This window comes from Drosophila bipectinata, chromosome 3L (genome assembly GCF_030179905.1).
Source record: "Drosophila bipectinata strain 14024-0381.07 chromosome 3L, DbipHiC1v2, whole genome shotgun sequence".
Lineage (NCBI taxonomy): Eukaryota > Metazoa > Arthropoda > Insecta > Diptera > Drosophilidae > Drosophila > Drosophila bipectinata.
In genome coordinates, this window is record NC_091738.1 from 16,977,595 (window position 1) to 17,000,683 (window position 23,089).

Genomic DNA, 23,089 nt, shown 5'->3' on the forward strand with positions numbered 1-23,089 from the left:
ATGTACATATAAGTAGTTATGTGTCCAAAGAAATTCGAGCAACGATCACGTCCAAAACGTGCTTGGCTAAGAACTATTTTTTCTTTTGTTTATTCACTACAAGCGTTCTCTTCTACAATAATGGGGTATCAGAGAACAATAATAAAAACTTGATTGGTTGAAGAACGAGAGAATTCCCATTGAATTGTTTAAAATTCTTTTAACTTTAATTAAATTATTTTGGTACAAAAGTATGGCTTATCAGAATAAGTGTTTGTACATCATTACTCAACATCGGGAGATGATCTTTGGGAATGTAAACTAATGCATAGGTCGTTTCTCTTTCTAATGACCTTATAGAAACACCGAATTTTTGGCAATTATGTAGTCAATTTCGTTCGTCCATGGATTTTTAAATGCCCGCCACTCGCTCTGCAGTTGGATGAAGCTATTATCCTTGCAGCGGAATCTATAGACCTGCGTGGTAACCTTTTCTGGCACCTGCATAACCATTTTGTGAGACTCCATCAAGGCGGCGATGTCTTCATTGTGGAAGTACTCGTAAAAGCTGGTGCCCAGGATCTCTTGTGGAAGGAATCCAATCACGAGGGTGGCACTATTGAAAAGTAACCAAAATAATAGTTAGCCAAGGGCATTAAGGAGAGATTACACAGCCTAGAAGCTTCTTTAAAAGCTACCAATTTAATACATACCGCTGGTCTATAAACAGGAATTTGCCCTCACCCGAGTGCCGGGATAAAAAGAGCACGTGCCGAATGTTGGGATGATTGTCCAGCGAGGCAGGAACTGTGGAATTATGAACGTTTGGTGGGATGCGACCAATGGCCACCAGACACGAAAGATTAGTCGTTTGCTCATCGCTGTCACCATCCTGTTCCTCGTCTTTGATAGGCGTCCAGGACTTGAGGTAGCCAGTACATTGAATAACCCGGTATTTATGACCCGTACTCAACTTGGACTTTCGCTTGGTGGAGCTGCGCGAGCTGGATGAAGTGTCCGATTCCTCCTTTATTTGGTTGTTGGTGGCCCGCAGTTTCATGCGACAAAAGAATGAACGCCGGGCACCTGGACATAAACGGCACAAGCTTTGCGGCACGTCTGTTTTTACCGGCAACATGGCTTCACGGAGAAAAGCTTTTAGTTTAAGGGATATTTGTGGTTTAATAAATCACTTACTCTTTGCATCGATGAGTCGCTCCCTAGGACACTGTTCCAGCGATGAAAGTTGCTCTTTGACCTTACCAATGTCCTTAGGATGCAATACGTCAAACCAGCTCTGTCCAAGCAATTCTGCCTGAGTGCAGTTGAGCACATTGGACACTGATTCGGAGACATAAAGGATGCGTCCCCTATCACAACCCACAACGAATAGAAACCCTTCCGAGGCCTGCAGAATGATCATTTTAAGCTCCTGGTCCGATAGAAAACTAGGCCGGTAGTCTGACACATTGAAGGGATGAAGGCTGCCGCTTCCGCGTATCCCACGGAGGTGTTGTACCGCCATCCGGAGAACTGTCAGCTTGTCCAGCTTCCGCTGCATGGCGTAGCACATGGGAATCATGGAGGAGAGCTCATTGATGTAAGTGTTCATCTTATCCCGCCGCCGTTTTTCGATTTCACTGTGGTTTTGCCTGCCGCGATAAAGAAATGGTTAGTTAAAAGGATGTATGATGTACAGTATAGGATGTATATATATTAGATTTTAAATTAATTTATTTTTCCTACTTTCGATTTTCATCCGAAGTTCTCGCAGATTTCTCCTCGTCGAACGTTTCGTCCTCAATCTCCTCCAGATTATCGCTGAAATAATAATAATAAGCTAATTTTAATAAGGAGGGCTAAGAAAAAACCACCCCATTGCGTGTCTGGAGGTGGTTGCCAATGTAACGGGAGTCAACTGTTGCTCGCTTTTCCTTTTGCACCCACCTGAGCGCACACTAGCATACATCTCGTGGGTGTGCGTATCTATGTGCCTGCAGATGTGCGGTGGTGTGAGTGCTCGACTCAAAACGCACAGCTTTATGTAATTGGCAATGCACTTTTTTGGTACTTACCAGAACTCTGTCATTTCCATTGCCAAGTTATCACGACCTACGGAGTTACTTATTTTGCAATCTATTGCAAGGGGTTTGGATTTGTTTACTAACAATATCTAGCAAACGGGAAGAATCTGCAGTAGAGCTGGAAGCAAAGTAGCTTTTAGAATCGATACATCGATACCTTTAGAACTTTGAGAACCATCGTTCTAAGAATGAAGAACGGATTTATGGTATTACTGGTCACATTTGAATTTATTTTAAAAACTCGTTAAATTAGTTTTTAATGTTTATTTTTTACGTTCTACAAATATCATATACAAGATAGCACAACACGAATGAAAACAAACAAACAATAAATACATAAAAAATCAATCTTTATCTTAACCTAATCACAGCTTTAAATGTGATACATTTTATCCAAGCATATCGTAATAACCTGCATATATCGGTCCCAAAGGCATCGAGTTTCTTGATCCCTGCAATCATAAATACATTATTGCCGTCCCTTAATTAAATATATTCAACAATTTACCTAGATATCTCCAAATCCAAGACGCTCTGTGTAATGGACGCCAAAAACTTGTTCACCTGCTCACGATTCCACCCATTCTGTCGCCAAGGATCAATTAATTTCTCGCACAGATCGACAAACAAATCGCGAAGCTCCCGGTTGCGATGCAAGTTGCAGGCGATTGTTATTAATGCGCGCCAATATGAGCTTTAGAAAATAATAATTAACATCGAAAAATTGGATGTGAATACATTATACGCACCGAAAGTTAGCATCGAGTTCGTGAAAGGCTCGCTCTAGAAGTACAGGCTTAAGACGTAAGCAGACGAGGCTAAAATATGTAATCTAGTATATTAATCTTTACAGATTAAAAATATATTCCTTACTGTTTGATTTCCTTCTCCTTGTCCAGCAGACAGCGCAATTCTCGTAAATCCAAAAGGAATTCCTTATCCATTTCTGTGTCATAATATTCGGGACCCGTGTGCTGCAGAAAGAGTGTAAGCTGTACCGATGATAACTTGATAGAAATTATTGCTTGCCTGGTATGTGTATGTCCAGTATATCATAATGGCATGGGAACAGGTCAAGAGATCACTAAAGCTTAAGTACTGTAATTTCTTTTTTGTGGTTTCAAAGCGCAAACAGGCTAAGAACACAATGCAGGCGTATTTTCTAAAAATAAATGGTTTTATAAAATGATTGTCCGTGGAAGAAGACAACTCCTACTTGGCTAAATCGTTGGATATAAAGAAGTGCTGTTTTATGTTGTTGGTCAACGTGCCAGGCATCTCCTCCACGGCCTTAAAAATGCGCTTTACATTATCGAATTGTCGTCTGTCCAGAAACATAACTTTGTTAGTCCCTATTCAATAAAACTATTTCAAAAATAACTCACCTCACAGACTTTAGCTTGACGCAAGTCTTCTCAGCCACCTCATCCAGATCCTTGCGGTATCGAGACGATAATTTCTTCCCGAGAATCTCGCGGGCAACCACATCGTCGATGGAGTAATACTTTTCGGTTATCAAATCGCGCACATGTGGCTCCAATTGGAAACAAGACTGTTCCATTAATTTTGTGGGTGCGTTTAAATAAAGTTCAATCAGTGAATAGGTTCGATAGTGGTCCAGTACATCGGAGGCAATGAGGTCGCTGGGAGCACCCATAGAGTGTCCAAATCCCTTCTGTTTCAAGTAGGATACTGCCTCGCTGGCTGATAGGGAAATTTTGTTAGATTGGTACAGGTAAAAAAAACAGGGTATATCACTTACAGGAGAAACCCTCGATCCATAGCTGATAAATCTCTGGATCCACAAGAGTGTAGTTGCTAATAAAAACATCCACATCAGCCTGAAATTTTTGTAATTTTATAAAAAACCCTTGACAAAAGACTAAAGTGGATTACCATTTTCTGTTGTTTACATCAATAGTGGACAGACGTCCGATGATATTAGAGATGTGACTTGAAATATTAAGTAAATCGAATTTAATATATAATTAAATAGTTATTCATTAAAATGATGTTGCATATATGGTAAAATATTCACAATAACTCATTCTGTGATCGTAAATTTTTAAAATCATTTAATTTTTTAAATTGTTTTATTTATTTTGTTCCTAGGCTTAAAATAAAAAGGTGAATTGTACGAAACTTAACTATCGATTATATAATTCTCGCTATCGATAACTGCAATGCGCATGGCAACTCTAGTTATCATGAGGAAGAAGAGGAGGATATCAACTTTTGGAGACGAAATTTTGTAAAGTTTAGCTTAAAAAATGTAAATTGCAATGAACTAAGCTCTGTAAATAGTGCAATGAAACGTCAACGTACACAACACGCACTGCGCATGTGAACGGGGTGCGCGGGAAAAAGCGGATCGCGCCGCAACGGCAACAGCAGCAAACAACAACAACAACAACACAGTATAATCGTATCCAATTGCAAGTTGCATTCGCGCAACTAGATGCATCTTATAGCATAAAACCCAAATACTAGCTAGCAAAACAAGTGAAAGTGAACAAGAGTGCGCGCCTGGCACAGCGATATAATATGGAACAGGTCGACTCCTCAACCGAGCTGCACCTGAATAGGAAAGATCTAGCCGCGCTGACCGACGACGTGCGCGACGTTGTAAAGGAAGAGGTGATACTAGAGAGTCCGGGCCATCACCACAATCACCATCAGGTAAGGAAACAACATTGGCATTGGCGGGGTGACTGTGCGAACGAATCGGGCACGGTTCTGGTTCCAGGCTTCGGTAATGGAGCTGGATCTGGATCGGAGTGTGCTCCGCTTTGCTCTGCGCAGTTGTGGAAAGTGGGTGGTTGGGGGTTGGCGACGGGGGGCATCTGTGGGCAGCGGGAGGCGAGTGGGTGGCGCAACAAAAATGCGCGCGGTGCTTGCGCCCTACGAACTGCTGCTTCATAGCTCCATGCGACCCACTAGGCCATCGCTAGCCCAACCCCCACCGAAGCCCGCCACACGCCACCCACCACCCTCATCCCAGCGCTTTTGTGGCGCAAATTGTTGTGTATACCGATTTTCATTTTTCCCATGCTGTGTTGTTTACTTACATTCGAATTTTCCTCATCGACTCCTGATAAATCCCAACGCATCGCGTTAAATTTATTCGGAAACAAAATCAATTGGCGCTGGAAACTATCTCGAATACATGTGACGACCGTGGGAATATGTGCGCAATGGTAATGCAGTTGGACTCGAAGGTTCGCATGGTCACATCCTCCTCGAACGACAACAGCGGCAGCGGCGGCGGTGCTTCTGGCGGCGGAGCAGGCGGTCCTGGTACAGCGGGAGGCGGCGGAGGCGTAGTTTCGGTCCCAGTCTCACTGCCCATCGGATCGATGATAACCGGCACCACCTTTAATGTGATCACGCCCGACCAGCTGCCCCACTTCAAGCCGATGCTGTGCGTCGATAACAATGGCTACCTGTCTGGCAGCACAGTCAGCATGGGCAACGACCTTAAGACGATCGTTATCCAGCAGCAGACGCAGCCCGGTGCCGGCGGAGGCGGGGCTGGAGGTGGCGGCAACGGCGGCGCCAACAGTGCGGGCACCAACACAACCGCCACCAATACCATCGGTCTCAATCACGATGGCTCCGGGAGCAACAACAGCCACGACAGCCTTGCCACGCTGGAGCACACGCACACTGGGGCAGGTGCCGGCGGTGGCGGAGGAGGCGGCGGCAACACAGGCTCCACCGGCTGGCAAGAGAACTCGTCCACCCAGCACATGGAGGTCTTCCAGATCCGATGCAAAACCACCTGCGCCGAGCTCTACCGAAGCAAGCTGGGATCCGGCGGTCGTGGACGCTGCGTTAAGTACAAGGACAAGTGGCACACGCCCAGTGAATTCGAGCATATATGCGGCCGTGGTTCTAGCAAGGATTGGAAGAGATCCATCAAGTACGGAGGGAAATCGCTTCAGTCCCTTATAGACGAGGGAACGCTCACGCCGCACGCGACCAACTGCAGCTGCACGGTCTGCTGTGACGACGAAGCAGGTGAGTCAGGTGAGACGACATCAACAACTATTCACACCTGACCACACCGTGCAGTGAACTCGAGCATAACCGAATATTGGTGTTAGTTAAATGGCCAATAAGTGATTTTCGAAATTCAAATAAGAGTTCCAATTCCAATATTCCTTATTGAAAATACTTTTTTTTAATTAGTATAGCTTGGCTCAAAATATAGCTCACTGGTTATGCCAAGTTCACTGTGTAAGGCCTCTTGAATGAATCACTTTACAAATTATTTTCCCATTAAATAAACCCTCCACAGCATCCGGTCCAGTGCGTCTTTTTACGCCCTACAAGAGACGGAAGCGAAATCAAACCGATCTCGACATGGAGCCTGGACCAAAACGCAAAAGGAATACCCATCACAGCAACAACAACAATAGCAACACTAATAACAACAATACAAGCGGAGGCGGTGCCAACAATAGTGTCGATGTTTCTGCTGCTGTAGCCGCGGCAGCTGCTAATGTTGTGGACGAGAATAACATGTTCCTGGAGGAGAACATCACGTCAAAGGACGAACCGTGGGCGGAATTGAACGACAGCCTGGGCACCTCCACCGAATTGGTTGACCAGTCGCAGATGGGGAATACCTACGAGCGGGAAACGTACGTGGTGAACATTAACGACGGGTCCTCCATCGCCGTCCTGGACACCAGCCAATCGTTGAAAAACATTGAGCACGTCTACTGCACAATGGTGAAGGCGACCAACGACTTCAAGCGCCTGCTGAACGACATGAAACAGACCTACGAGCGCCGCCTGGAGGTCCTGCAAAAGGAGCGCGACGCAGCGGTCAGTGCGATGCGCGTCCAAGTGCACGCCGATATCGATGACCCCAATATATCCGGCTCCCTGCATGGCAACGAGATCATATCCGCAAAGAAGGTGAGTTTACTTTTCTTTAGAATTGGATAATCTTATGGATTCGATTTATTTTTAAATAGTGCGCCAACTGTAATCGAGAAGCTCTGGCAGAATGCTCTCTGTGCCGGAAGACGCCGTATTGTTCAGAATTCTGCCAGCGCAAGGATTGGAATGCTCATCAGGTGGAGTGCACAAGAAATCCACAAACGACAACGCAACAGGTTATGCTGTTGATCGATGATCAGTCCTAAGGAACGTAACGAATTGTACATACAAATTTTACTACTAAATAATACGATTATATAAAGTTCCCCTCAATCCTCCTTACTGTACGATCCAGGCCAGCCCAACCCAGACCCCTTTGCCCCCTGCCTTGAGCCCACTTCCACTCCTTAGATACCCATGAGCAGTCTGCATCCTTTTAGAATTATGTTCTATATATTAATGTAACTCTTAACTTACATATAACTATATAAATATATATACATTTTACTATTGAACGTAGGTCAAGCCAGCAAAAAAAAAAACAAAAACAAAAAATAAGCGAAAAGAAAATAAAATTAATGAAAAAAAGAGTAAAAAAACGTAGCAATCGAAAATCAAAGCAAGTGCAAAGGCGTAGATAATTAATTAAGCTACGATTTGAAAGTAAAAAAAAGAACCTAAAGCGATTACTTGTAATTCAATTTAAATTAAATTAAATTAAATTAATAATAGTTGCAAAGCGCATAGCATAACTAACAAGAGAACCCTCCACCCATCCTCTTCCCGCACTCCATCACAGAAAACACAGAACGCAAAACCCAACACTAACTACGAAAGGAAAACACTTAAAACTCTGAAATTACAATACATATTTGTCTATGTATACATTTTTCATTAGACTCTAAGCGCATAGTTAAACTTTTAACATTTTACCATTATAATTTTACGGATTCTACTGCCCGTTACAAGCATCCAATAAAGATTTCAAAACAAAACCAAACCAACCAACCAACAAATATACTTCAGTATGCAATAAACTCGCAAAGTCCAGGTCCCTCGCAAAGCCCGTACCCGGAACATATCCGTACCGTAATCGAACCGAAATGTAAACAGAAAAAGAACATTAAATCGAGAAATAAGGAAAGCAATTTGCAATTATTTAGCTGTGTGTATATGTGTCTCGTAGGGTTTTTCCCCCTTTTCTCCACCTCTCAGAGTTTGTAAAGATTTTTCCGCCTTTCCCGTCGCGTCTGAGTCGTCGTCCCGTTGGTGTAACAATTCAAATAGTCTTAGTCCCCCATATGCTAATACATACATTCATATATGTAGAATATATATATATATATATAAAATGATATCTTTAAACAACTAGCTATATATTCCGGTTCACGCACACGCTACACAACACACGAGATGCAGAGCAATCGAAATACGAAATTTGAATTTCGAGTTTCCGGCGCCCCCCGTCTAAGTTAAAGAATTTGAAATCTTTATTTAAATGTCTGTAATGGTTTCGGATGTGGCATTCAATTAAAACCAAACAACTACACCGCAAAAAAAACAATGATTGCATTCACATCATAAATCAAAACACGCAAGTAAAGAATGCAGATACAGATCGAAGAAATATATACATACATTTAAATGTACAAAGTCTACGTTATGTGGTGTTCCTTTTTGGTATCCTTAAATACTTTTTTTTAAATATTGTTTTGGAGATGCATATTTTCTACCAGCAGCAGAAATATGTAAACCACTTCATCGTTTCTTAAAACATGACACAGATCTTGAAATATAATAAATCATCCAAGGAACTTGATTTTTAAACAATTTGTGTATGAAAAGTGGGGAGGTCCTTATCGATTTGTCTAGACTTACCTAGATCCACAAAATAAAATCCAATTTTAACGTTTGTTAGTTATTATGCACATGTTTCATTTATTATTGCATTTTATGTTGCTGTGTTGCATTATTATCGAATTATCAGTATGCTTACTATTATTGTATTCTATTACCAAAAATAATTTCTTAAAACTTGTTTACTCGTTTAATTTAGTTATAGGTATGTTATCAATTACTTTAAGTTTGCATTTTGCAACTGCTCGGGATAGTGTCTGCTATATAATTCGATTTATACTTGCCAGCGGTAACTCGGTAACTTGTTCAATAATTCTCCTTTTGCTCAAACTACAATTACTCGGAACCTAAAACTCCAGGGGGGAAGAGCTACAGCATATATATATAATTATATATATATATATATATATATAGATCCGTGAGAGTGGGTGGGGAGGGGTGTACATAGAACGAAACCGATATTTAAACATAGTTTTGTTTATTTCGCTGTCTAAGATTGCGTTTGTTGCTGTTTGGCGTTAGTAACTAATTTGTGTGATAGATTTTCGATCCGCATCCGTATGTTGAGATAGACCTTGAGGGGGATTTCATTATGTATAATGTGTTTGTGTTTTATAATTAATAATGATACAAACATATACGTACAATAAACGTGCCTAAAATTTATAACATTTCTCAATTGGCTAAATAATAAATTTATGGGTAATTTGCTGCTGCCCAATGAAGTAAACAATATAGTATATATATATAAAAAATTGCCAAAGGGGTCCTTAATTCAGGATTTAGGTTTACAAACACAACGTTCAAACGGTTAAGATTAGGGTTAAACAAAGCCAATGTGGAAGGACAATGGGGGGGATTAGTATAGCGTTTAACCTAACTCGAGGCGCGGGTGACGCTTTAAGCAATATGTTTTCTTTTTACATACAATACATCGTTTGTTCTCGTTATCATACTCGTATTCATCTTTTTGTTTGGAATCACAAATGTTAGCTAGTATTTAAATACACATGTAGGTAAGACATTCAAAAAGGAAAATTGGGTTTTCGTTTAGCGTGGAGAATGCTCTTGGTGGTGATGGTGTTAGAGAGACGATTGCGACGGCTGTGGTGGTGATAAAATGGTTGGCAAAGTGCGGCAAACATCATGCTGCTTCTGCTCCAATCAAGCTCTGCCCAAGCTCCAGCTACTGCTTCACTCCAGATTTCGCACCTCGAACCGCTTGTACGTATAGTTAATAAAGACCCAGTCCTTGGCGATTTCACCGCCCTGCGGTATTGGCGCCGATGCTATAAATTTCAATGCTAAATTATTTAAAATCTTTACATTAGTTTCCAGTAACTTACGTATTTCCAGCGACACATCGGGAAACTCGTCGAAGTTGGAAGTATCGTCGATGGAACGCACCTCGACGGGAATGGCCGCGGGTCGCTCACGTATATGCTCCCAGTCGACGCCCCGGAAGAAAGGCACCGACTTGAGGTCCTCAAGACCGCGCTGGGATCCCAGCCGCCGGTCTGCCTCGCAACAGAAGTTCACGATCGTCTCCTTTGCCTCCTCCGATATGGGGATTTCCGGGGGGAAAATCAGCGTCTCGCGCCAATTCATTACCTTGCGGTAGGTGTCTTGCGGATTGTCCGAGCAGAATGGCGGATAACCCATAAGCATTTCATACATAATGACGCCAAGGGACCACCAGTCGCAAGCGGGTCCGTATCCAGTCTGCAGGAAAACTTCAGGCGCAATGTAGTCCGGCGTACCCACCGTGCTGTATGCGAGGGCACGTCGGTTCCTTTTCCAGGACTCGGCTCGTCTCTTTGAATCCATGGGACTGCAATTTTAATAAAGTTATTAGTTTAATGAATTTCTTATAGATTTCTAGACACTTACCTGGCACAAGTGCCAATAAAATCGGATGGTTTCGCCTGCGACAAGTCTCGGTAGAAGTCTGTTCTATGCGATTTTTTCAATCCGGTGCATAGTCCGAAATCTGAGAGCTGAAATTCAAATATGGACCTTTATTAATCTACATTTTTAGAGTGATAGTTATTAAAACACACCTTTAAGTGCCCCCGCGCATCGAGAAGCAAGTTGTCTGGCTTTATGTCCCTGTGTATGAAACCGAGCTTGTGTATCGAGTCGATCGCCAAGGCCGTCTCGCTGATATAGAACTGTGTGCACTCCTCGGACAGAGTGTCCTTCTTCATAAGTAGGGTCATCATATCACCACCGGGCAAAAATTCCATTATCAAATACAAATTGACTTGGTCCTGTGAATATGCAAAGATTCATTATTATTTTCAAATGAAATTATTAATTTAAATGCAATTATTAATTGAATTTATCACCAAACCACATAATATTCAAACGAAACCTTGAAAACAACCCTTTTGTACGTTATAGGCACGTATGCCTGTATCAAGAACTTTCACCAAGAAGAAGAAGAAGCGAGGGAACTGCAACAACAAAGGCAGAGAGACAGCGAGAGAAAGAGGGAGAGAGGTGACCATATGATTGGCAAGGCGCTTTTGGCATTTGCACTTGTATTGGTTTATTGATTTTTTTCCGTGTTTAACACAATTCTTTTGTTATGCGCGCTGCTTTGCACCTTCTTTCCCTCCGCTCCCCGCTTTCACACTTGTCTTCCCTTTATGTTGTGGTTTCGGTGGTAATATTGGTGGTGCAGCTGACGAGTCACTCACCTGGAAACTGTAGTACATCTTGACCACCCATTGGTGATCCGCCTCGACGAGAACATCGCGCTCTGCCCGTACATGTGCCACCTGCTCTTTTTCAAGCATGTCGGCCTTGCGTAGCACCTTCATGGCATAAACATGACCTGTGTCCTTCTTTTGGACAAGTCGCACCTCACCGAAGGCACCTCGTCCGATCACTTTCAGCGCCTCGAAATCCTCGACTCCCAGCCGAAGACGCTTAAGGCGCAGGTATTCCGTCTCTTTTTGCGCATGCTGAAGGCGCTTCTCCTGGCGTTGCGACTCTGTCAGGCTTTCGTCCTTCAACTGGGCCTCTAGCTTGGCCAGGCGCTGCTTTCGTTCACCGTACTGCGTCACCAGGTTGCTGTAGTAGTTTTCCAGCGTCACCTTCGCCTTGGTGGCCTTGTCCAGAGTGTGGTCACTGAATCTGATCGAGGCCCCGTCCGTGTCCGTTCTGCTGCTCATCATCTAAGCTGCTTGTGGTCTCTCCTCGAGTTGTGTGTGTTGCGTTGTGTTTGTTTTGCGCTGTGCCTGGGCTTTATGGATGTATTGTGGGATCCTCTGGGCAGTTGTTTGTGATTTCTCCGACGTCCCGTTTCCCTGCCCGGCTGTGTGTCACTGTGTGGTGAGGAGTTATGCACTAGCCAGAGCACACACACTGCTTTTTTCTCCCGTTGCTAGCCTTTTTCCTCGGTAATTTGTTGAAATTCCTCCCTCTGACGCAGCTTCTTCTTCAAGTGCCATTCGCATTTTGGTCAGAGTTGCCAAGCGATGTAAACTAAAACTACTACCGAATTGTGGGGATATTAAGAACCATAATATTGATTATTTATTAGTTATTAATTCATAATTATCATAAAAAGAATCTTTGGAAACATTTTTCTTATTTATTTTCAATTAGAAATTGTTTGTTTTGCATCGACAAGTTCACATTTTTTCCACTGATGGCGCTGCAAACTGGATTGGGGAAATGTTATCGATGTCATGGAATTTCCATCGAAGCTGCTCCATCACTAAGATATAATTTGTAAACAAAGGGTGGGGAGAGTTGGAGCCTTTTAGCACTGAATCACTCCTTCTAGGATTAGGGATATGAGGACCACGGACACAAGATAATGGCTCGCATCACTAACATTCTGGATTTGGATCCAAAGTGCATATTGCTGATATTCAGTTGTCTCGGACTAGAGGACCAATTGCATCTGGCCCGATGCTGCCGCCTTTTCCGGGACGCTTTCCTGCATCTGCACCGACACCATTTCCGGAAGGTAGTCGATAGGGACACGAATCTGCGCACCCTGGAAGACTGGCACACGTTCTTGTGGTTGTGCGGAGGACGAATTCGATGTCTTGAGTCTTATTTTGACGATGACCACCCGTTGCAACTGTGGCCACTCATCAGCAGACACTGCTATCGGCTGGAAAGCATATCCATCAACAACGCGACTGTGGCTAAAACGCAGTCCTATCTCTTGAAGATCACCTCGCTGCGCAAGGTGCACGTCCGAAACTACAAGAGCACCAGCAAGGACCTTATAAAAGCAATACGGCGGCATCTGCCGCACATCACCAGCTTAAGCTTGGAGAGTTTTGATAGAAAGGAGTGTAAGTCTTCTGTTTCTAAACGATTTAAAGGAACCACTCTAATGTATTTCCATTGCAGTGCAAGAGGTGCGGAGCTTCAGCGAGCTTGAGGAACTGGGCTTGTACGACGAGGTCACAGCTTCCGAGTTCGTTACAATCGTTAGGTCCATGAGAAACCTTCGATGCCTACAGCTTCGCAACGCTAAGCGTTTCCTGACCACCAGTACACTAAGGAGCTTGATTTCTAGTTGCCACCAACTGGAGAAGCTATCGTTCAACGAATCCGACGCCGATCTTCTAGTACTGCCCCAATTCTCGAACCTAAGGTTTCTTCAAATACACTGCCCGGAGGAGCTTAAGACGCGCTTCTTTAAAACGCTGGCGAGAAGTCAGTGCTGTGAACAACTGCAATATCTCATTCTCCATCGAAAGCGTTGGATTAATGAGGAACAGGCGCAGTATATCAGTGCCTTAAAGTCGTTAAAGTGGCTTGTATGCAAGCCACGAGACGATTTTTGCGTTACCCACCTAGCTGGGCTACGCCAGCTAGAGTGCCTTTCCATTCAGGCTTCGAGAGAAATAGGTGAGACGGAGCTCACACGTCTGGTGGCCAACAACGTTGGACTGCGTTATCTTAACATATGCTACTGTCTGGGAATTACGGACACCTTTGTCCTTGATTCTCTGGGGAGTCTGGGTAGGCGCCCAACCTGGCAGCCGTTGGAACTGTACGCCGCTGCCACGGACATCAGGCACGACATCATGGAAAGAGTAAGTCAATATATTCTTTTGTCTAGTGCATTTTGGCTTATATATTAAAATTCGATTTTCAGCTACCGGCCGATTTCCCTTTGAAAATGCTATGTTTGCATTTTGAGTGCAGCGATGGAATAACTAGCAACGATCACTTTTATGCAGACGAACCTGAATTCGATCGTCAAGCGGTTTGAGGCTTCGGTATAAAACGGAAATTTCCTTCATTCATTACCAAAAATCCCTACAAAATATTTTTAAACTATAAAGCTTTATTCGTGATTTTATCACATTAAGTGGTATTATTTTGTTATTGCACATCGTTAATTTTTTCTTTAAAAATTTATTTAGATACCTTATATACTCGTAACCAAAAAAAAACTGATAACATAATTTATATAATATAGGCTGCTAGAATCTGTATCAATTTTATAAACATTTTTCAATTTATTACAATTGATTCAAAAATAAAGTATATAAAATATACCAAAATATGAATTATTAATTTTTTTTTTAAATTTATACTTTATGGTTAGATTTTGGGACTTTAAATTCAGAAAATACTATTTTTTTAAGTTTTAGGACTAGAATACCCCTTTAGACCAAGCCATTAGAGATGGGAGATCTTCAGCCGCGACTGCCGCCGACCTATCGGTGCATTCGCCTATCGCGTTCTTTTCGCACCACCACTAATATTTACAGTCTTGTTTGTTGGCAGCGAACAGCGAAAATTCATAATAAATATTAAGGAAATCGTAATAAAGGGCCGCCGACATGCTGTCCATGCTGCAGGAGAAGCGGCCGCTGAAGCGGACTCGCTTGGGACCACCAGACATCTACCCGCAGGACGCAAAGCAGCGCGAGGACGAACTGACGCCCACGAATGTAAAACACGGCTTCACCACGACCCCTCCTTTGTCCGACGAGTTTGGCACAGCCCACAACTCAAACGTAAATGCTGGAAAGGTAAGCGCCTTCTTCAGTGGCGTTTTGGCCAAAAAGGAGGAGTTGATGACCCTGCCGGACACTGGGCGAAAGAAGCAGCAGATCAACTGCAAGGACAACTTTTGGCCCGTCTCACCGCGGCGGAAATGCACCGTTGACGCCTGGTTCAAGGACCTTGCTGGAAACAAGCCACTTCTCAGTCTGGCCAAACGGGCGCCCTCCTTCAACAAGAAGGAGGAGATCTTCATAACTCTATGCGAGAACCAGGTGAACATGCAGCGCGCCACCTGGTTCATTAAGCTGAGCGCCGCCTACACACTAAGTTTCACCGAGTCAAAGAACAAAAAGCGCAGCATCTACGATCCAGCGGCAGAGTGGACAGGCAATATGATCAAGTTTATGAAGGAGCTGTTGCCCAAGCTGCAGGAGTATTACCAGCAGTGTAAGTACTTCCGGTGACCACCAGTATAAAATCTCTAATAATTTCTTTATTTTTTAGCTCACGATAAGAATAACTCAAATAGCTCCAATACACCGAGTCTGACAGCCCCAGGATCTGTTGGTGGAACCAATGGCACCTCTTCGAGCGGTCCAGGGTCCACCGCAGGTTCCAGTGCTCCATCTAATGTGATTCCGGTACCCAGCATGGCCAGTCCGCTGCCACCGATACACAGCCCGGCAAATGGACAACAGGGCTCGGCAGGACCCGGAGTAGGATCCGGCAGTGTGCTTCCGGCAGCCGTGGGGCTGGGAGGATCTGCACCGGGGTCGTCAGTGGTGGGAGGAGCTGCTGGTGTTGGTGCTGCGGTGCCGCCTGGCTCCAGCATCTCCGGCATCGGAAGCCAGTTTGAGGATAGCCGAAACGCGTTAAAATATTGGAAGTACTGCCACCAGCTGAGCAAGTATATGTACGAAGAGTCTCTGTTGGACCGACAGGAGTTCCTCAACTGGATCCTTGACCTACTCGACAAGATGCGCACCCAGGCGAGCTTCGATGAGCCGCTCAAGAAGTTGGTTCTAAGTTTCGCCCTGCAATATATGCACGACTTTGTGCAATCGGAACGTTTGTGCCGGAAAATGGCCTACATTGTAGCGAAAAAGTTGGCCCAGTTGCTAAACACGGCCGTGGAGCAGCAAGCGATCAAGGAGCTGGACGACCACCGAATGCAGCAGGACCCTTATGAGCTGGCGCTGCAGGAACAGATGAGTTGCCCGCACCACCGCGACGTAGTGCTCTATCTCAGCACCATTCTGCAGATAATTACTATTGAATGCCCCACGGCGCTGGTGTGGAGTGGCATCCCAGCCCACCGGGCTACCTCTGTGCTAGTGGGAAGCCCACTGGACCACCTGCCGCTGGCACCCTCCGTGCTGCCAATGCCAACCCGGTGTCCGCGGACCAATCTTGAAATCCGACGCCAACTGCGAGCCGCAGAGGCGGACATTGTCCTTCGAACTCAACACGCAGAGCAGCGTTGGTTCGCATCCAAGTGGCTTAACGCTGGAAAGAATCAGTATACCGGAGTACTGGCTACATTGGACCACCTGGACACGCACTGCTTTGATCGCTTGGATCAGGGGAACAGCATCGACACACTGTACGCCCACATATTCCCCAGCACTAGTCGGCGGCGAGACGAAGATCAGCAGGAACAGCAGCAGCAGCCTCGTCCTGCCTACGAACCGAAGCAGGACAAGGACACTGTGAGAATCCTTTGTGAGTGGGCCGTTTCCGGGCAGCGATGGGGCGAACACCGGGCCATGGTGGTAGCCAGCTTGCTGGACAAACGTCAAATCGATGTGACGAGCACGCCAGCAGATCAACAGTCCAGCGACAAGGACGACAAGGATTCTCTGGCCTCAGGTGCTGGCCTAATCGATGGTCTGCCCGTTTTCCAACACGTTCTGATGCACTTCCTTGACCACGACGCTCCAGTATTGGATGAGCATTCGGGCAGTTCCCAGCAGCGTACAGAATTCACCAATCTCGTTCAGCTGTTCAGCGCATTAATAAGGCACGACGTCTTCTCGCACAATGCCTACATGCACACACTCATCTCGCGTGGAGATCTTCTGCTGGAGTCTGTCCTGGTCAACAAATCCGGGACTACAGCTACCAAAACATCGCCACCACCGCCGGCTCCGCCGACAACGACAACGCATGAGTTCGACGACGATGGCTTTGGAGGCCTTGATTTCAAACATAACGAACAGGATGACTCAAACGTGGATTACGAACTGGACAAGATAGTGCAGAACATCAAGGAGAAGGGCCAGCAGCATGAGCCGCCCGATAGCCCGAAAATTGGTCCACCCGGCGATAGTGATACCAGTACGGGGGGCACTGGCACTATCTCCCGCCACTATGTGTACACCAAACACTTTCCCATTCCGCAGGATGACCCCAGCATGAGTAGCTACAGCAGTGAAAGCAATCAGCGGTATATTCTGCTGTTCGGCGTCGGCAAGGAAAGGGATGAAAAGAAGCATGCCGTGAAGAAGATGGCCAAGGAGATTGGTAAGCTTTTCACCAAGAAGTTCAGCATTGATGTGGCTGCTGCCGGGCACGTCAAGAAGCACTCGAGGAACGAGTTCAATTTTGAGGCCACCACTTCAAAGTGCCAGCAGATGGCCTACTTCGACCAGCATGTGGTCACCGCCCAGTGTGCGGCGAACGTGCTGGAGCAGCTCAACGGATTCGCGCTGGGCAACAACAACTATCTGCCGGTGCAGGAGCATGTGGCGTTTCTGTTCGACCTCATGGAGCTGGCGCTGAACATCTACAGTCTTCTGGAACTATGCGACAGCCTGCTGAAGGAGTTGCCCGAAGTCGAGCATCAATTGCAGTTGAAAAAGTCGAACTTGGTGCGCAGTTACACCACTTCGTTGGCCCTCTACATTATAAGCATCTTGCGACGGTACCACAGTTGCCTGCTCCTCTCGCCGGAACAAACGCTGTCTGTGTTTGAGGGCGTTTGTCGCACCATTCGCCACGTTAGTAATCCCAGCGAGTGCTCTTCGGCGGAACGCTGCATCCTGGCGTACTTAAGCGATCTGCACGAGTCCTGTGTCCTTCTGCAAGGAAAAGAACAGTCTGCGGAGTACTATCAGCAGCTGCAGTGCATCAAGCGCTTCAAGGATATCTTCAATACACCAGAGCAGCTGAGGTAAGTCGGCTAGTAAATTACTCTACAAAATGATTGATTTATTTCTGGATTTCAGCCTTCCGCCACAAGGCTATAACCCCCAGTTGCTGCAGGAACTGTTTGTGGCGCCACGCCGCGGCGGTAAGCTGGAGCCCCATTGGCTGCGCACTCTGCACGAGTCGCCGGCGAACGTGTACAGCTTTGTTTCCAACGCAGTCATCACCGTTTGCCGGGAAACCGACAACGAGCGGCTTAATGATGTGGCTTTGGCATGCGCCGAGCTAACTGCCAGCTGCAACGTGCTGTCTGAGGAGTGGATCGCCGCCTTGCAGAGCCTATGCAGCGGCAGTAAGAGTCCTCGCTACCCGCATCTGGGCCAGGGCGGCCAGGTGGACATCGGGCAGACTAAGACGCACAACGCCCTGGCCGTGTTCGTGTGCATTCTGGTGGCCAGGCACTGTTTCTCCCTGGCGGATTTCGTCAGCAAGTTTGCCCTACCCACCTTGGCGCGATCTGTGAGCTCCGGAGGCGCCGAATTGAGCGTAGATGCGGAAGCAGGAGCCCGACTCACTTGCCACCTAGTGCTGAAGTTATTCAAGACCTTGGAGATTCCCCAGCCGGGAATGTACTCTGTGAGCACCTCCCCCAATCCGCTGCACGCTGTGGGAAACGATTTCAGCATCCGACTAAGCTGTGACAGGCACTTGCTAGTGGGCGCCCACAAGACCATTCCTATAGCTGCGGTGCTGGCGGTGCTCAAGGCTATTCTTATAGTGGTGGACAACGCGGCCCTAAAAACACCGCTGGCTGCTGGAGGATCTTCCTCGGGTGGTCTAGGCGGCGCCTTCGGGAGCGGCCGACGGAGTGGCTTCAGTACGCCTGTTCATCCAGGTAGCACACCGAAGAGCAATGAGCAGAGGCCGGCGGATCTCAGCCAGATTCTGGGCACCAGTGACCTTCAGATGGGCAGTAGCTTAACTAGTGAGCCGGAAACAATGCAGCAACCATCCAGTGGAGGAGGACTGGAACAGATCTCACTGCTGGAGTTCGCGCAGGCGGTGCTTAAACAGATCTGTGCCCAGGAGCACGTCCTTGAAAGGTGCCTTAAGAACGCCGAGCAATTGTGCGACATGATCATGGACGAGATGCTGACTGCTAAGCAGGCGCAACGAGTGCTGCACATGATCTGCTACCCGGAGGCTGAATTCAACATCATATCCGAGTTGGACCAAAAGGCCATGATCGTTCGCATCCTCGAGAACCTGGGCCAGTGGACGTTGCGCATCTCATGGCTGGATTTGCAGCTCATGTACCGGCAGTCGCTTAGCAACAACGCGGAACTAAACGTGTGGCTGGATACAGTGGCCCGTGCTGCAATAGACGTCTTCCATATGGAGGAAGTCGTCCTACCAGGAGCTCTAAAAGCCACCCACAAACCCAAGCCCTCCACTTGGCTAGTGGCGCCGTTAATCGCAAAGCTGACGCCGGCTGTGCAGGGGCGGATCTTGAGGGTGGCGGGCCAGGTGCTGGAGAGCATGAACTACTTCTCCAAGGTATCCAAGTCGGATTGCAACAGCTCCGGAAGCGGAGACGAGAGGGAGAAAAGCAACAGTTGCCACAGCAGCAACAGCTACGGGTTGGGCGGAGCAGCTCCTCGCAACAAAAAGATGCCCCTGAACTACCAACCATTCCTGGGTCTTATCCTAACTTGTCTGAAAGGACAGGACGAGTATAAGGAGAACCTGCTGGTCAGTCTCTATGCCCAGCTCTCCCAATGCCTGCAGTCCTTTTCTGAGGTGAGTTCATAGCTTCTTTCCTAAAAATAAATAATAAAAAATCCTAATATTTGGACTAGTTGGACACCATCGGAGGCATTGACGAGCCACAAGCCCGCGAGGAAATCCTGGACGCCTTGCAGCTCCGTTTCTCTCTGGTGGGTGGGATGTTCGAGGCAATCCAGAAGAACAGCACACCCACCACCGACTGGGCGATCCTTTTGGCCCAACTGGTGTGCCAGGGGGTGGTCGACTTGAGCTGCAACCGTGAACTCTTCACCACGGTGGTAGACATGCTGGCCACTCTGGTGCATTCGACTCTGTTGGACAGCCAATCGGATCGGGACGACAAGAAGAACTACCTAAACCTGATGAAAAAGCTGAAGAAAGAAATTGGCGAGAAGAATAATGCCTCCATTCGGGTCATCCGGCAGCTGTTGCCACTGTACAAGCAGCCCACGGAGGTAAGTCATCTACATCTCTATTTAATTATCACATAACTCAAATATTTCTCGGTAGGTTATCGCCTGCGAGCATGCCGGAGTGGACACCAAGGGTAACAAGATCTGTGACATGGATAAGAAGCAGCTGCGAATCTCAGATAAGCAGCGCATCAGCGTATGGGACATCCTGGAAGGCCATAAGAACCCGGCGCCACTATCGTGGGTCTGGTTCGGAGCCGTTAAATTGGAGAGGAAGCCCCTAACTTATGAGGAGGCCCATCGCAATCTCAAATACCACACGCACAGCCTGGTCAAGCCCAGCAGCTACTACTATGAGCCATTACCGCTGCCTCCCGAAGATATTGAGCCGGTGCCGGAGAAGATCATAGTAAGTATTGAAGGTTCACCATTATATGTCTTTATTAGAATCAGTTATCCTTGCAGAAGGACGAAATGAAGGCCGATACGCCATCTTCAGTGGACCAATCTCCCAGCGCCCCGGTGGGAGGCACTGGACGTGGTCGTGGAAAGGGAACAACGACGCGAAAGCGTAAGCCCAAGAACCCGAAGACTCCACCCGTCAACAACCAGACGCAGCAGCCCCAGCTGGCGCCGCAACCCCAGCAGCCGCCGAACGTTCAGCAGCAGCAACAGATGCAACAGCAGCAGCAGCAACAACAGCAGCACATGCAACAGCAACAGATGCAGCCAAACCAGATGGGTCAAATGCCAATGAACATGCCGGTAAGTGTATTTCTTAAAAGCTGGAACAAAGCAACCCATACAACCTTTGTCGAGAAACCAAACTATCATTTTTTCGGTAATATCCTGCAAACTTTATAAATTTTAAATTCCAGACCTCACTTTTCGACCTTGTTTAGGTACCACATAGTGATAATTTGAATAATATTTTTGATTCATTTGATGTATTTGTAGATGAATATGCAACAGTTTGCACCGAATCCTAACAACATGATGCAACAGAATGCAATGATGCAGCAACAGCAGATGCAGCAGATGGGTGGCAACCAGCTGCAGCAGCAGCTGAACGTTGGCGGTGGCAACGGGCAGCAGAATCCGCAGATGAACTTTATGCAACAGGGCCCTGGAGGCGGCGGTGGAGCTCCGCAAGGCATGCCTGGACAGCAACAGTGGCACAATACACCGCAACAGCAGCAGCCGCCGCAGCAATACCACAATCAGTATGCACCGCACCAGCAGAATATGCAATGTAAGTTAGCCTCATCAGATTTACGAATAGAAGCCTGAATTTGTGTTCCTTCTTTACAGCCAATCGCATAGAACGGCCGCCGCAGGCCAAGCAGGCTCTATCTCAGATGCTGCGCCAGCGCCATCCCTTCCAGCAACAGCAGCAGCAACAACAGGGCCCTGGCGGCCCCGGCTTCAATCCCATGCAGCAGCAACCACAGGCGCAGCAACAGCAGCCAGGCCCCCAGCAGCAGATGAATCCCAACCAGATGCGGCAGCAGCAGATGAACACGCAACAAAATCCGCAGGCCTTGGCCGCTTTCAATGCCCTGCAGCAGCAAAACGCCCAGCAGCAACAGCTGAATCCCAACCAGCAACAGCAGCAGCAGTTCATGCGGGGCAACATGCGACCCGGCATGACGCCCAACCAGATGAACCAAATGAACATGGGCGGCCAGGGCATGCCCCAGAACCCCATGATGCAGCAGCAGATGCAGCAAGGCATGGTTGGTATGGTCAATCCGAACGGCAACCAGATGATGCAGACTGGTGGCGGCCAGGGAGGCAATGGCGTTGGAGTGGGAGTTGGGGTAGGAGTGGGCGTTGGAGCTGGTGGCAACAATCCCAACATGGGCATGGGAGGCATGTCGCAGCAGGGAATGATGCAGCAACAACCGCAGCAGCAGCCCCAGCAACAAGTGCAGTTCCAGAACTTCCAAAACCAATACCAGCAACAGCAGCAGCAGGGAATGCAACAGCAAGGCGGAGCAGGAGTCGGTGTTGGCGTTGGCGTCGGGGTGGGCATGGCCCCCAATCAGCAGCAACAAGGCAACATGATGGGAAACTTCAATCCTCAGATGCAGCAGGCGAACCGCAACAATCCCGACTTCATGGCTGCGGCGGCAGCTGCCCAACAGCAGCAACAACAGCAACAGAGAGGCGTCCCCGGAGGTATGATGGCCGGCAATCGAGGTCAGTACATGAACCAGGCGCCAAACGTAACCATGTCCAATATGATGGGTCCAGGTCCAGGCCAGGTTCCGCCTTACGCCAGGCAACAGGCGGCCGGCGGCGGAAAGCCAGGAGTACTCAATACCCAGCAACAGTTTCAGCAGCAGCAACAGCAGCAGTTGCGCCACCAGCAGATGATGCAGATGCAGGGCATGGGTGGTGGCGGAGGCGGGGGCATGGGAGCTGGTCCCCAGCAAGCCGGCGGCGCTGGTGGTGTTGGTGGCGGCGGAGGAGGCGTGGGCGTTGGTGTGGGTGGCATGGTGCCGCAGCAGCAGAGCATGAACCAGCAGCAGACACCCAATCTGGTGGCCCAGCTGCAGAGGCAAAACATGATGGGTCAGCAGCAGCAGTACCAGCCTCCACCCTATTAGATTCTAGACACTCCATAATTTTAAAACTTATTTTTTAATTTATTTATCAGACGTACATATTTGCAATAAACGTACACACAAAGTAATTAAAAATGCCGTAAAGTCGGTTTTTTAAAAAATATTCAAAAAAGGTATTAAAATTAAGAAACAATTTAAAAACTTACAAATCTAAAGAAAAGTTTAAACTTCAAGCTATTGTAAATTAATAAAAAAAAAATATGTTGATGTATTAAATTTTTCAATAAGTGAAAATATATATTCATTTTTAAAATTTAAAAATTAAAAATATTGGAATCTTGCATTTCCTTTATCGCAGAACTATCGGGTT

General features: G+C 46.8%; 6 protein-coding genes across 10 annotated transcripts; 3 read left to right on the plus strand and 3 right to left on the minus strand.

Annotated features, from left to right (window-relative positions):
* Positions 1-179: 179 nt before the first annotated feature.
* Positions 180-2,210, minus strand: cyc (basic helix-loop-helix ARNT-like protein cyc). Its single transcript, XM_070280593.1, has 5 exons — positions 2,055-2,210; positions 1,726-1,800; positions 1,177-1,631; positions 693-1,119; positions 180-595 (listed from the first exon to the last, which is right to left on the minus strand). Exons 1-5 carry the CDS (start codon positions 2,072-2,074, stop codon positions 334-336), a joined length of 1,239 nt encoding a protein of 412 aa, XP_070136694.1. The 5' UTR covers positions 2,075-2,210; the 3' UTR covers positions 180-333.
* Positions 2,211-2,312: 102 nt separating this feature from the next.
* On the minus strand, positions 2,313-8,847 carry Fibp (acidic fibroblast growth factor intracellular-binding protein). Of its 2 annotated transcripts, XM_070280594.1 has the most exons (10): positions 8,832-8,847; positions 3,960-4,016; positions 3,826-3,904; positions 3,449-3,767; positions 3,280-3,387; positions 3,093-3,225; positions 2,937-3,037; positions 2,813-2,881; positions 2,572-2,757; positions 2,313-2,515 (listed from the first exon to the last, which is right to left on the minus strand). In XM_070280594.1, exons 2-10 carry the CDS (start codon positions 3,960-3,962, stop codon positions 2,437-2,439), a joined length of 1,077 nt encoding a protein of 358 aa, XP_070136695.1. In that variant the 5' UTR covers positions 3,963-4,016; positions 8,832-8,847; the 3' UTR covers positions 2,313-2,436. The 2 variants fall into 2 exon arrangements, with proteins under 2 accessions (XP_070136695.1, XP_017089616.1); XM_017234127.3 differs by lacking the exon at positions 8,832-8,847 and having other exon boundaries at positions 3,960-4,033.
* On the plus strand, positions 4,255-8,767 carry Deaf1 (deformed epidermal autoregulatory factor 1). Of its 2 annotated transcripts, none has more exons than XM_017234126.3 (4): positions 4,255-4,742; positions 5,270-6,083; positions 6,364-6,989; positions 7,049-8,767. In XM_017234126.3, exons 1-4 carry the CDS (start codon positions 4,608-4,610, stop codon positions 7,217-7,219), a joined length of 1,746 nt encoding a protein of 581 aa, XP_017089615.1. In that variant the 5' UTR covers positions 4,255-4,607; the 3' UTR covers positions 7,220-8,767. The 2 variants fall into 2 exon arrangements, with proteins under 2 accessions (XP_017089615.1, XP_017089614.1); XM_017234125.3 differs by having other exon boundaries at positions 4,256-4,742; positions 5,270-6,092.
* Positions 8,848-8,946: 99 nt separating the features above from the next.
* trc (Serine/threonine-protein kinase tricornered) lies at positions 8,947-12,284 on the minus strand. Its single transcript, XM_017234165.3, has 5 exons — positions 11,513-12,284; positions 10,871-11,080; positions 10,701-10,807; positions 10,157-10,641; positions 8,947-10,099 (listed from the first exon to the last, which is right to left on the minus strand). Exons 1-5 carry the CDS (start codon positions 11,990-11,992, stop codon positions 10,005-10,007), a joined length of 1,377 nt encoding a protein of 458 aa, XP_017089654.1. The 5' UTR covers positions 11,993-12,284; the 3' UTR covers positions 8,947-10,004.
* A 254-nt stretch (positions 12,285-12,538) lies between these two features.
* Positions 12,539-14,277, plus strand: LOC108120350 (F-box/LRR-repeat protein 16). Its single transcript, XM_017233970.3, has 3 exons — positions 12,539-13,129; positions 13,188-13,879; positions 13,942-14,277. The coding sequence occupies exons 1-3, from the start codon at positions 12,640-12,642 to the stop codon at positions 14,056-14,058; spliced, it is 1,299 nt and encodes a 432-aa protein (XP_017089459.2). The 5' UTR covers positions 12,539-12,639; the 3' UTR covers positions 14,059-14,277.
* A 267-nt stretch (positions 14,278-14,544) lies between these two features.
* kto (mediator complex subunit kohtalo) lies at positions 14,545-22,933 on the plus strand. 3 transcript variants are annotated; one of them, XM_070279438.1, is made up of 8 exons: positions 14,545-15,248; positions 15,306-17,973; positions 18,029-19,748; positions 19,808-20,191; positions 20,247-20,558; positions 20,597-20,914; positions 21,107-21,401; positions 21,461-22,933. In XM_070279438.1, exons 1-8 carry the CDS (start codon positions 14,636-14,638, stop codon positions 22,759-22,761), a joined length of 7,611 nt encoding a protein of 2,536 aa, XP_070135539.1. In that variant the 5' UTR covers positions 14,545-14,635; the 3' UTR covers positions 22,762-22,933. The 3 variants fall into 3 exon arrangements, with proteins under 3 accessions (XP_070135539.1, XP_017089582.2, XP_017089583.2); XM_017234093.3 differs by having other exon boundaries at positions 20,615-20,914; XM_017234094.3 differs by lacking the exons at positions 14,545-15,248; positions 15,306-17,973; positions 18,029-19,748; ... (1 more) ...; positions 20,247-20,558; positions 20,597-20,914 and adding an exon at positions 20,939-21,051 and having other exon boundaries at positions 21,461-22,917.
* The last annotated feature ends 156 nt before the right edge of the window (positions 22,934-23,089 follow it).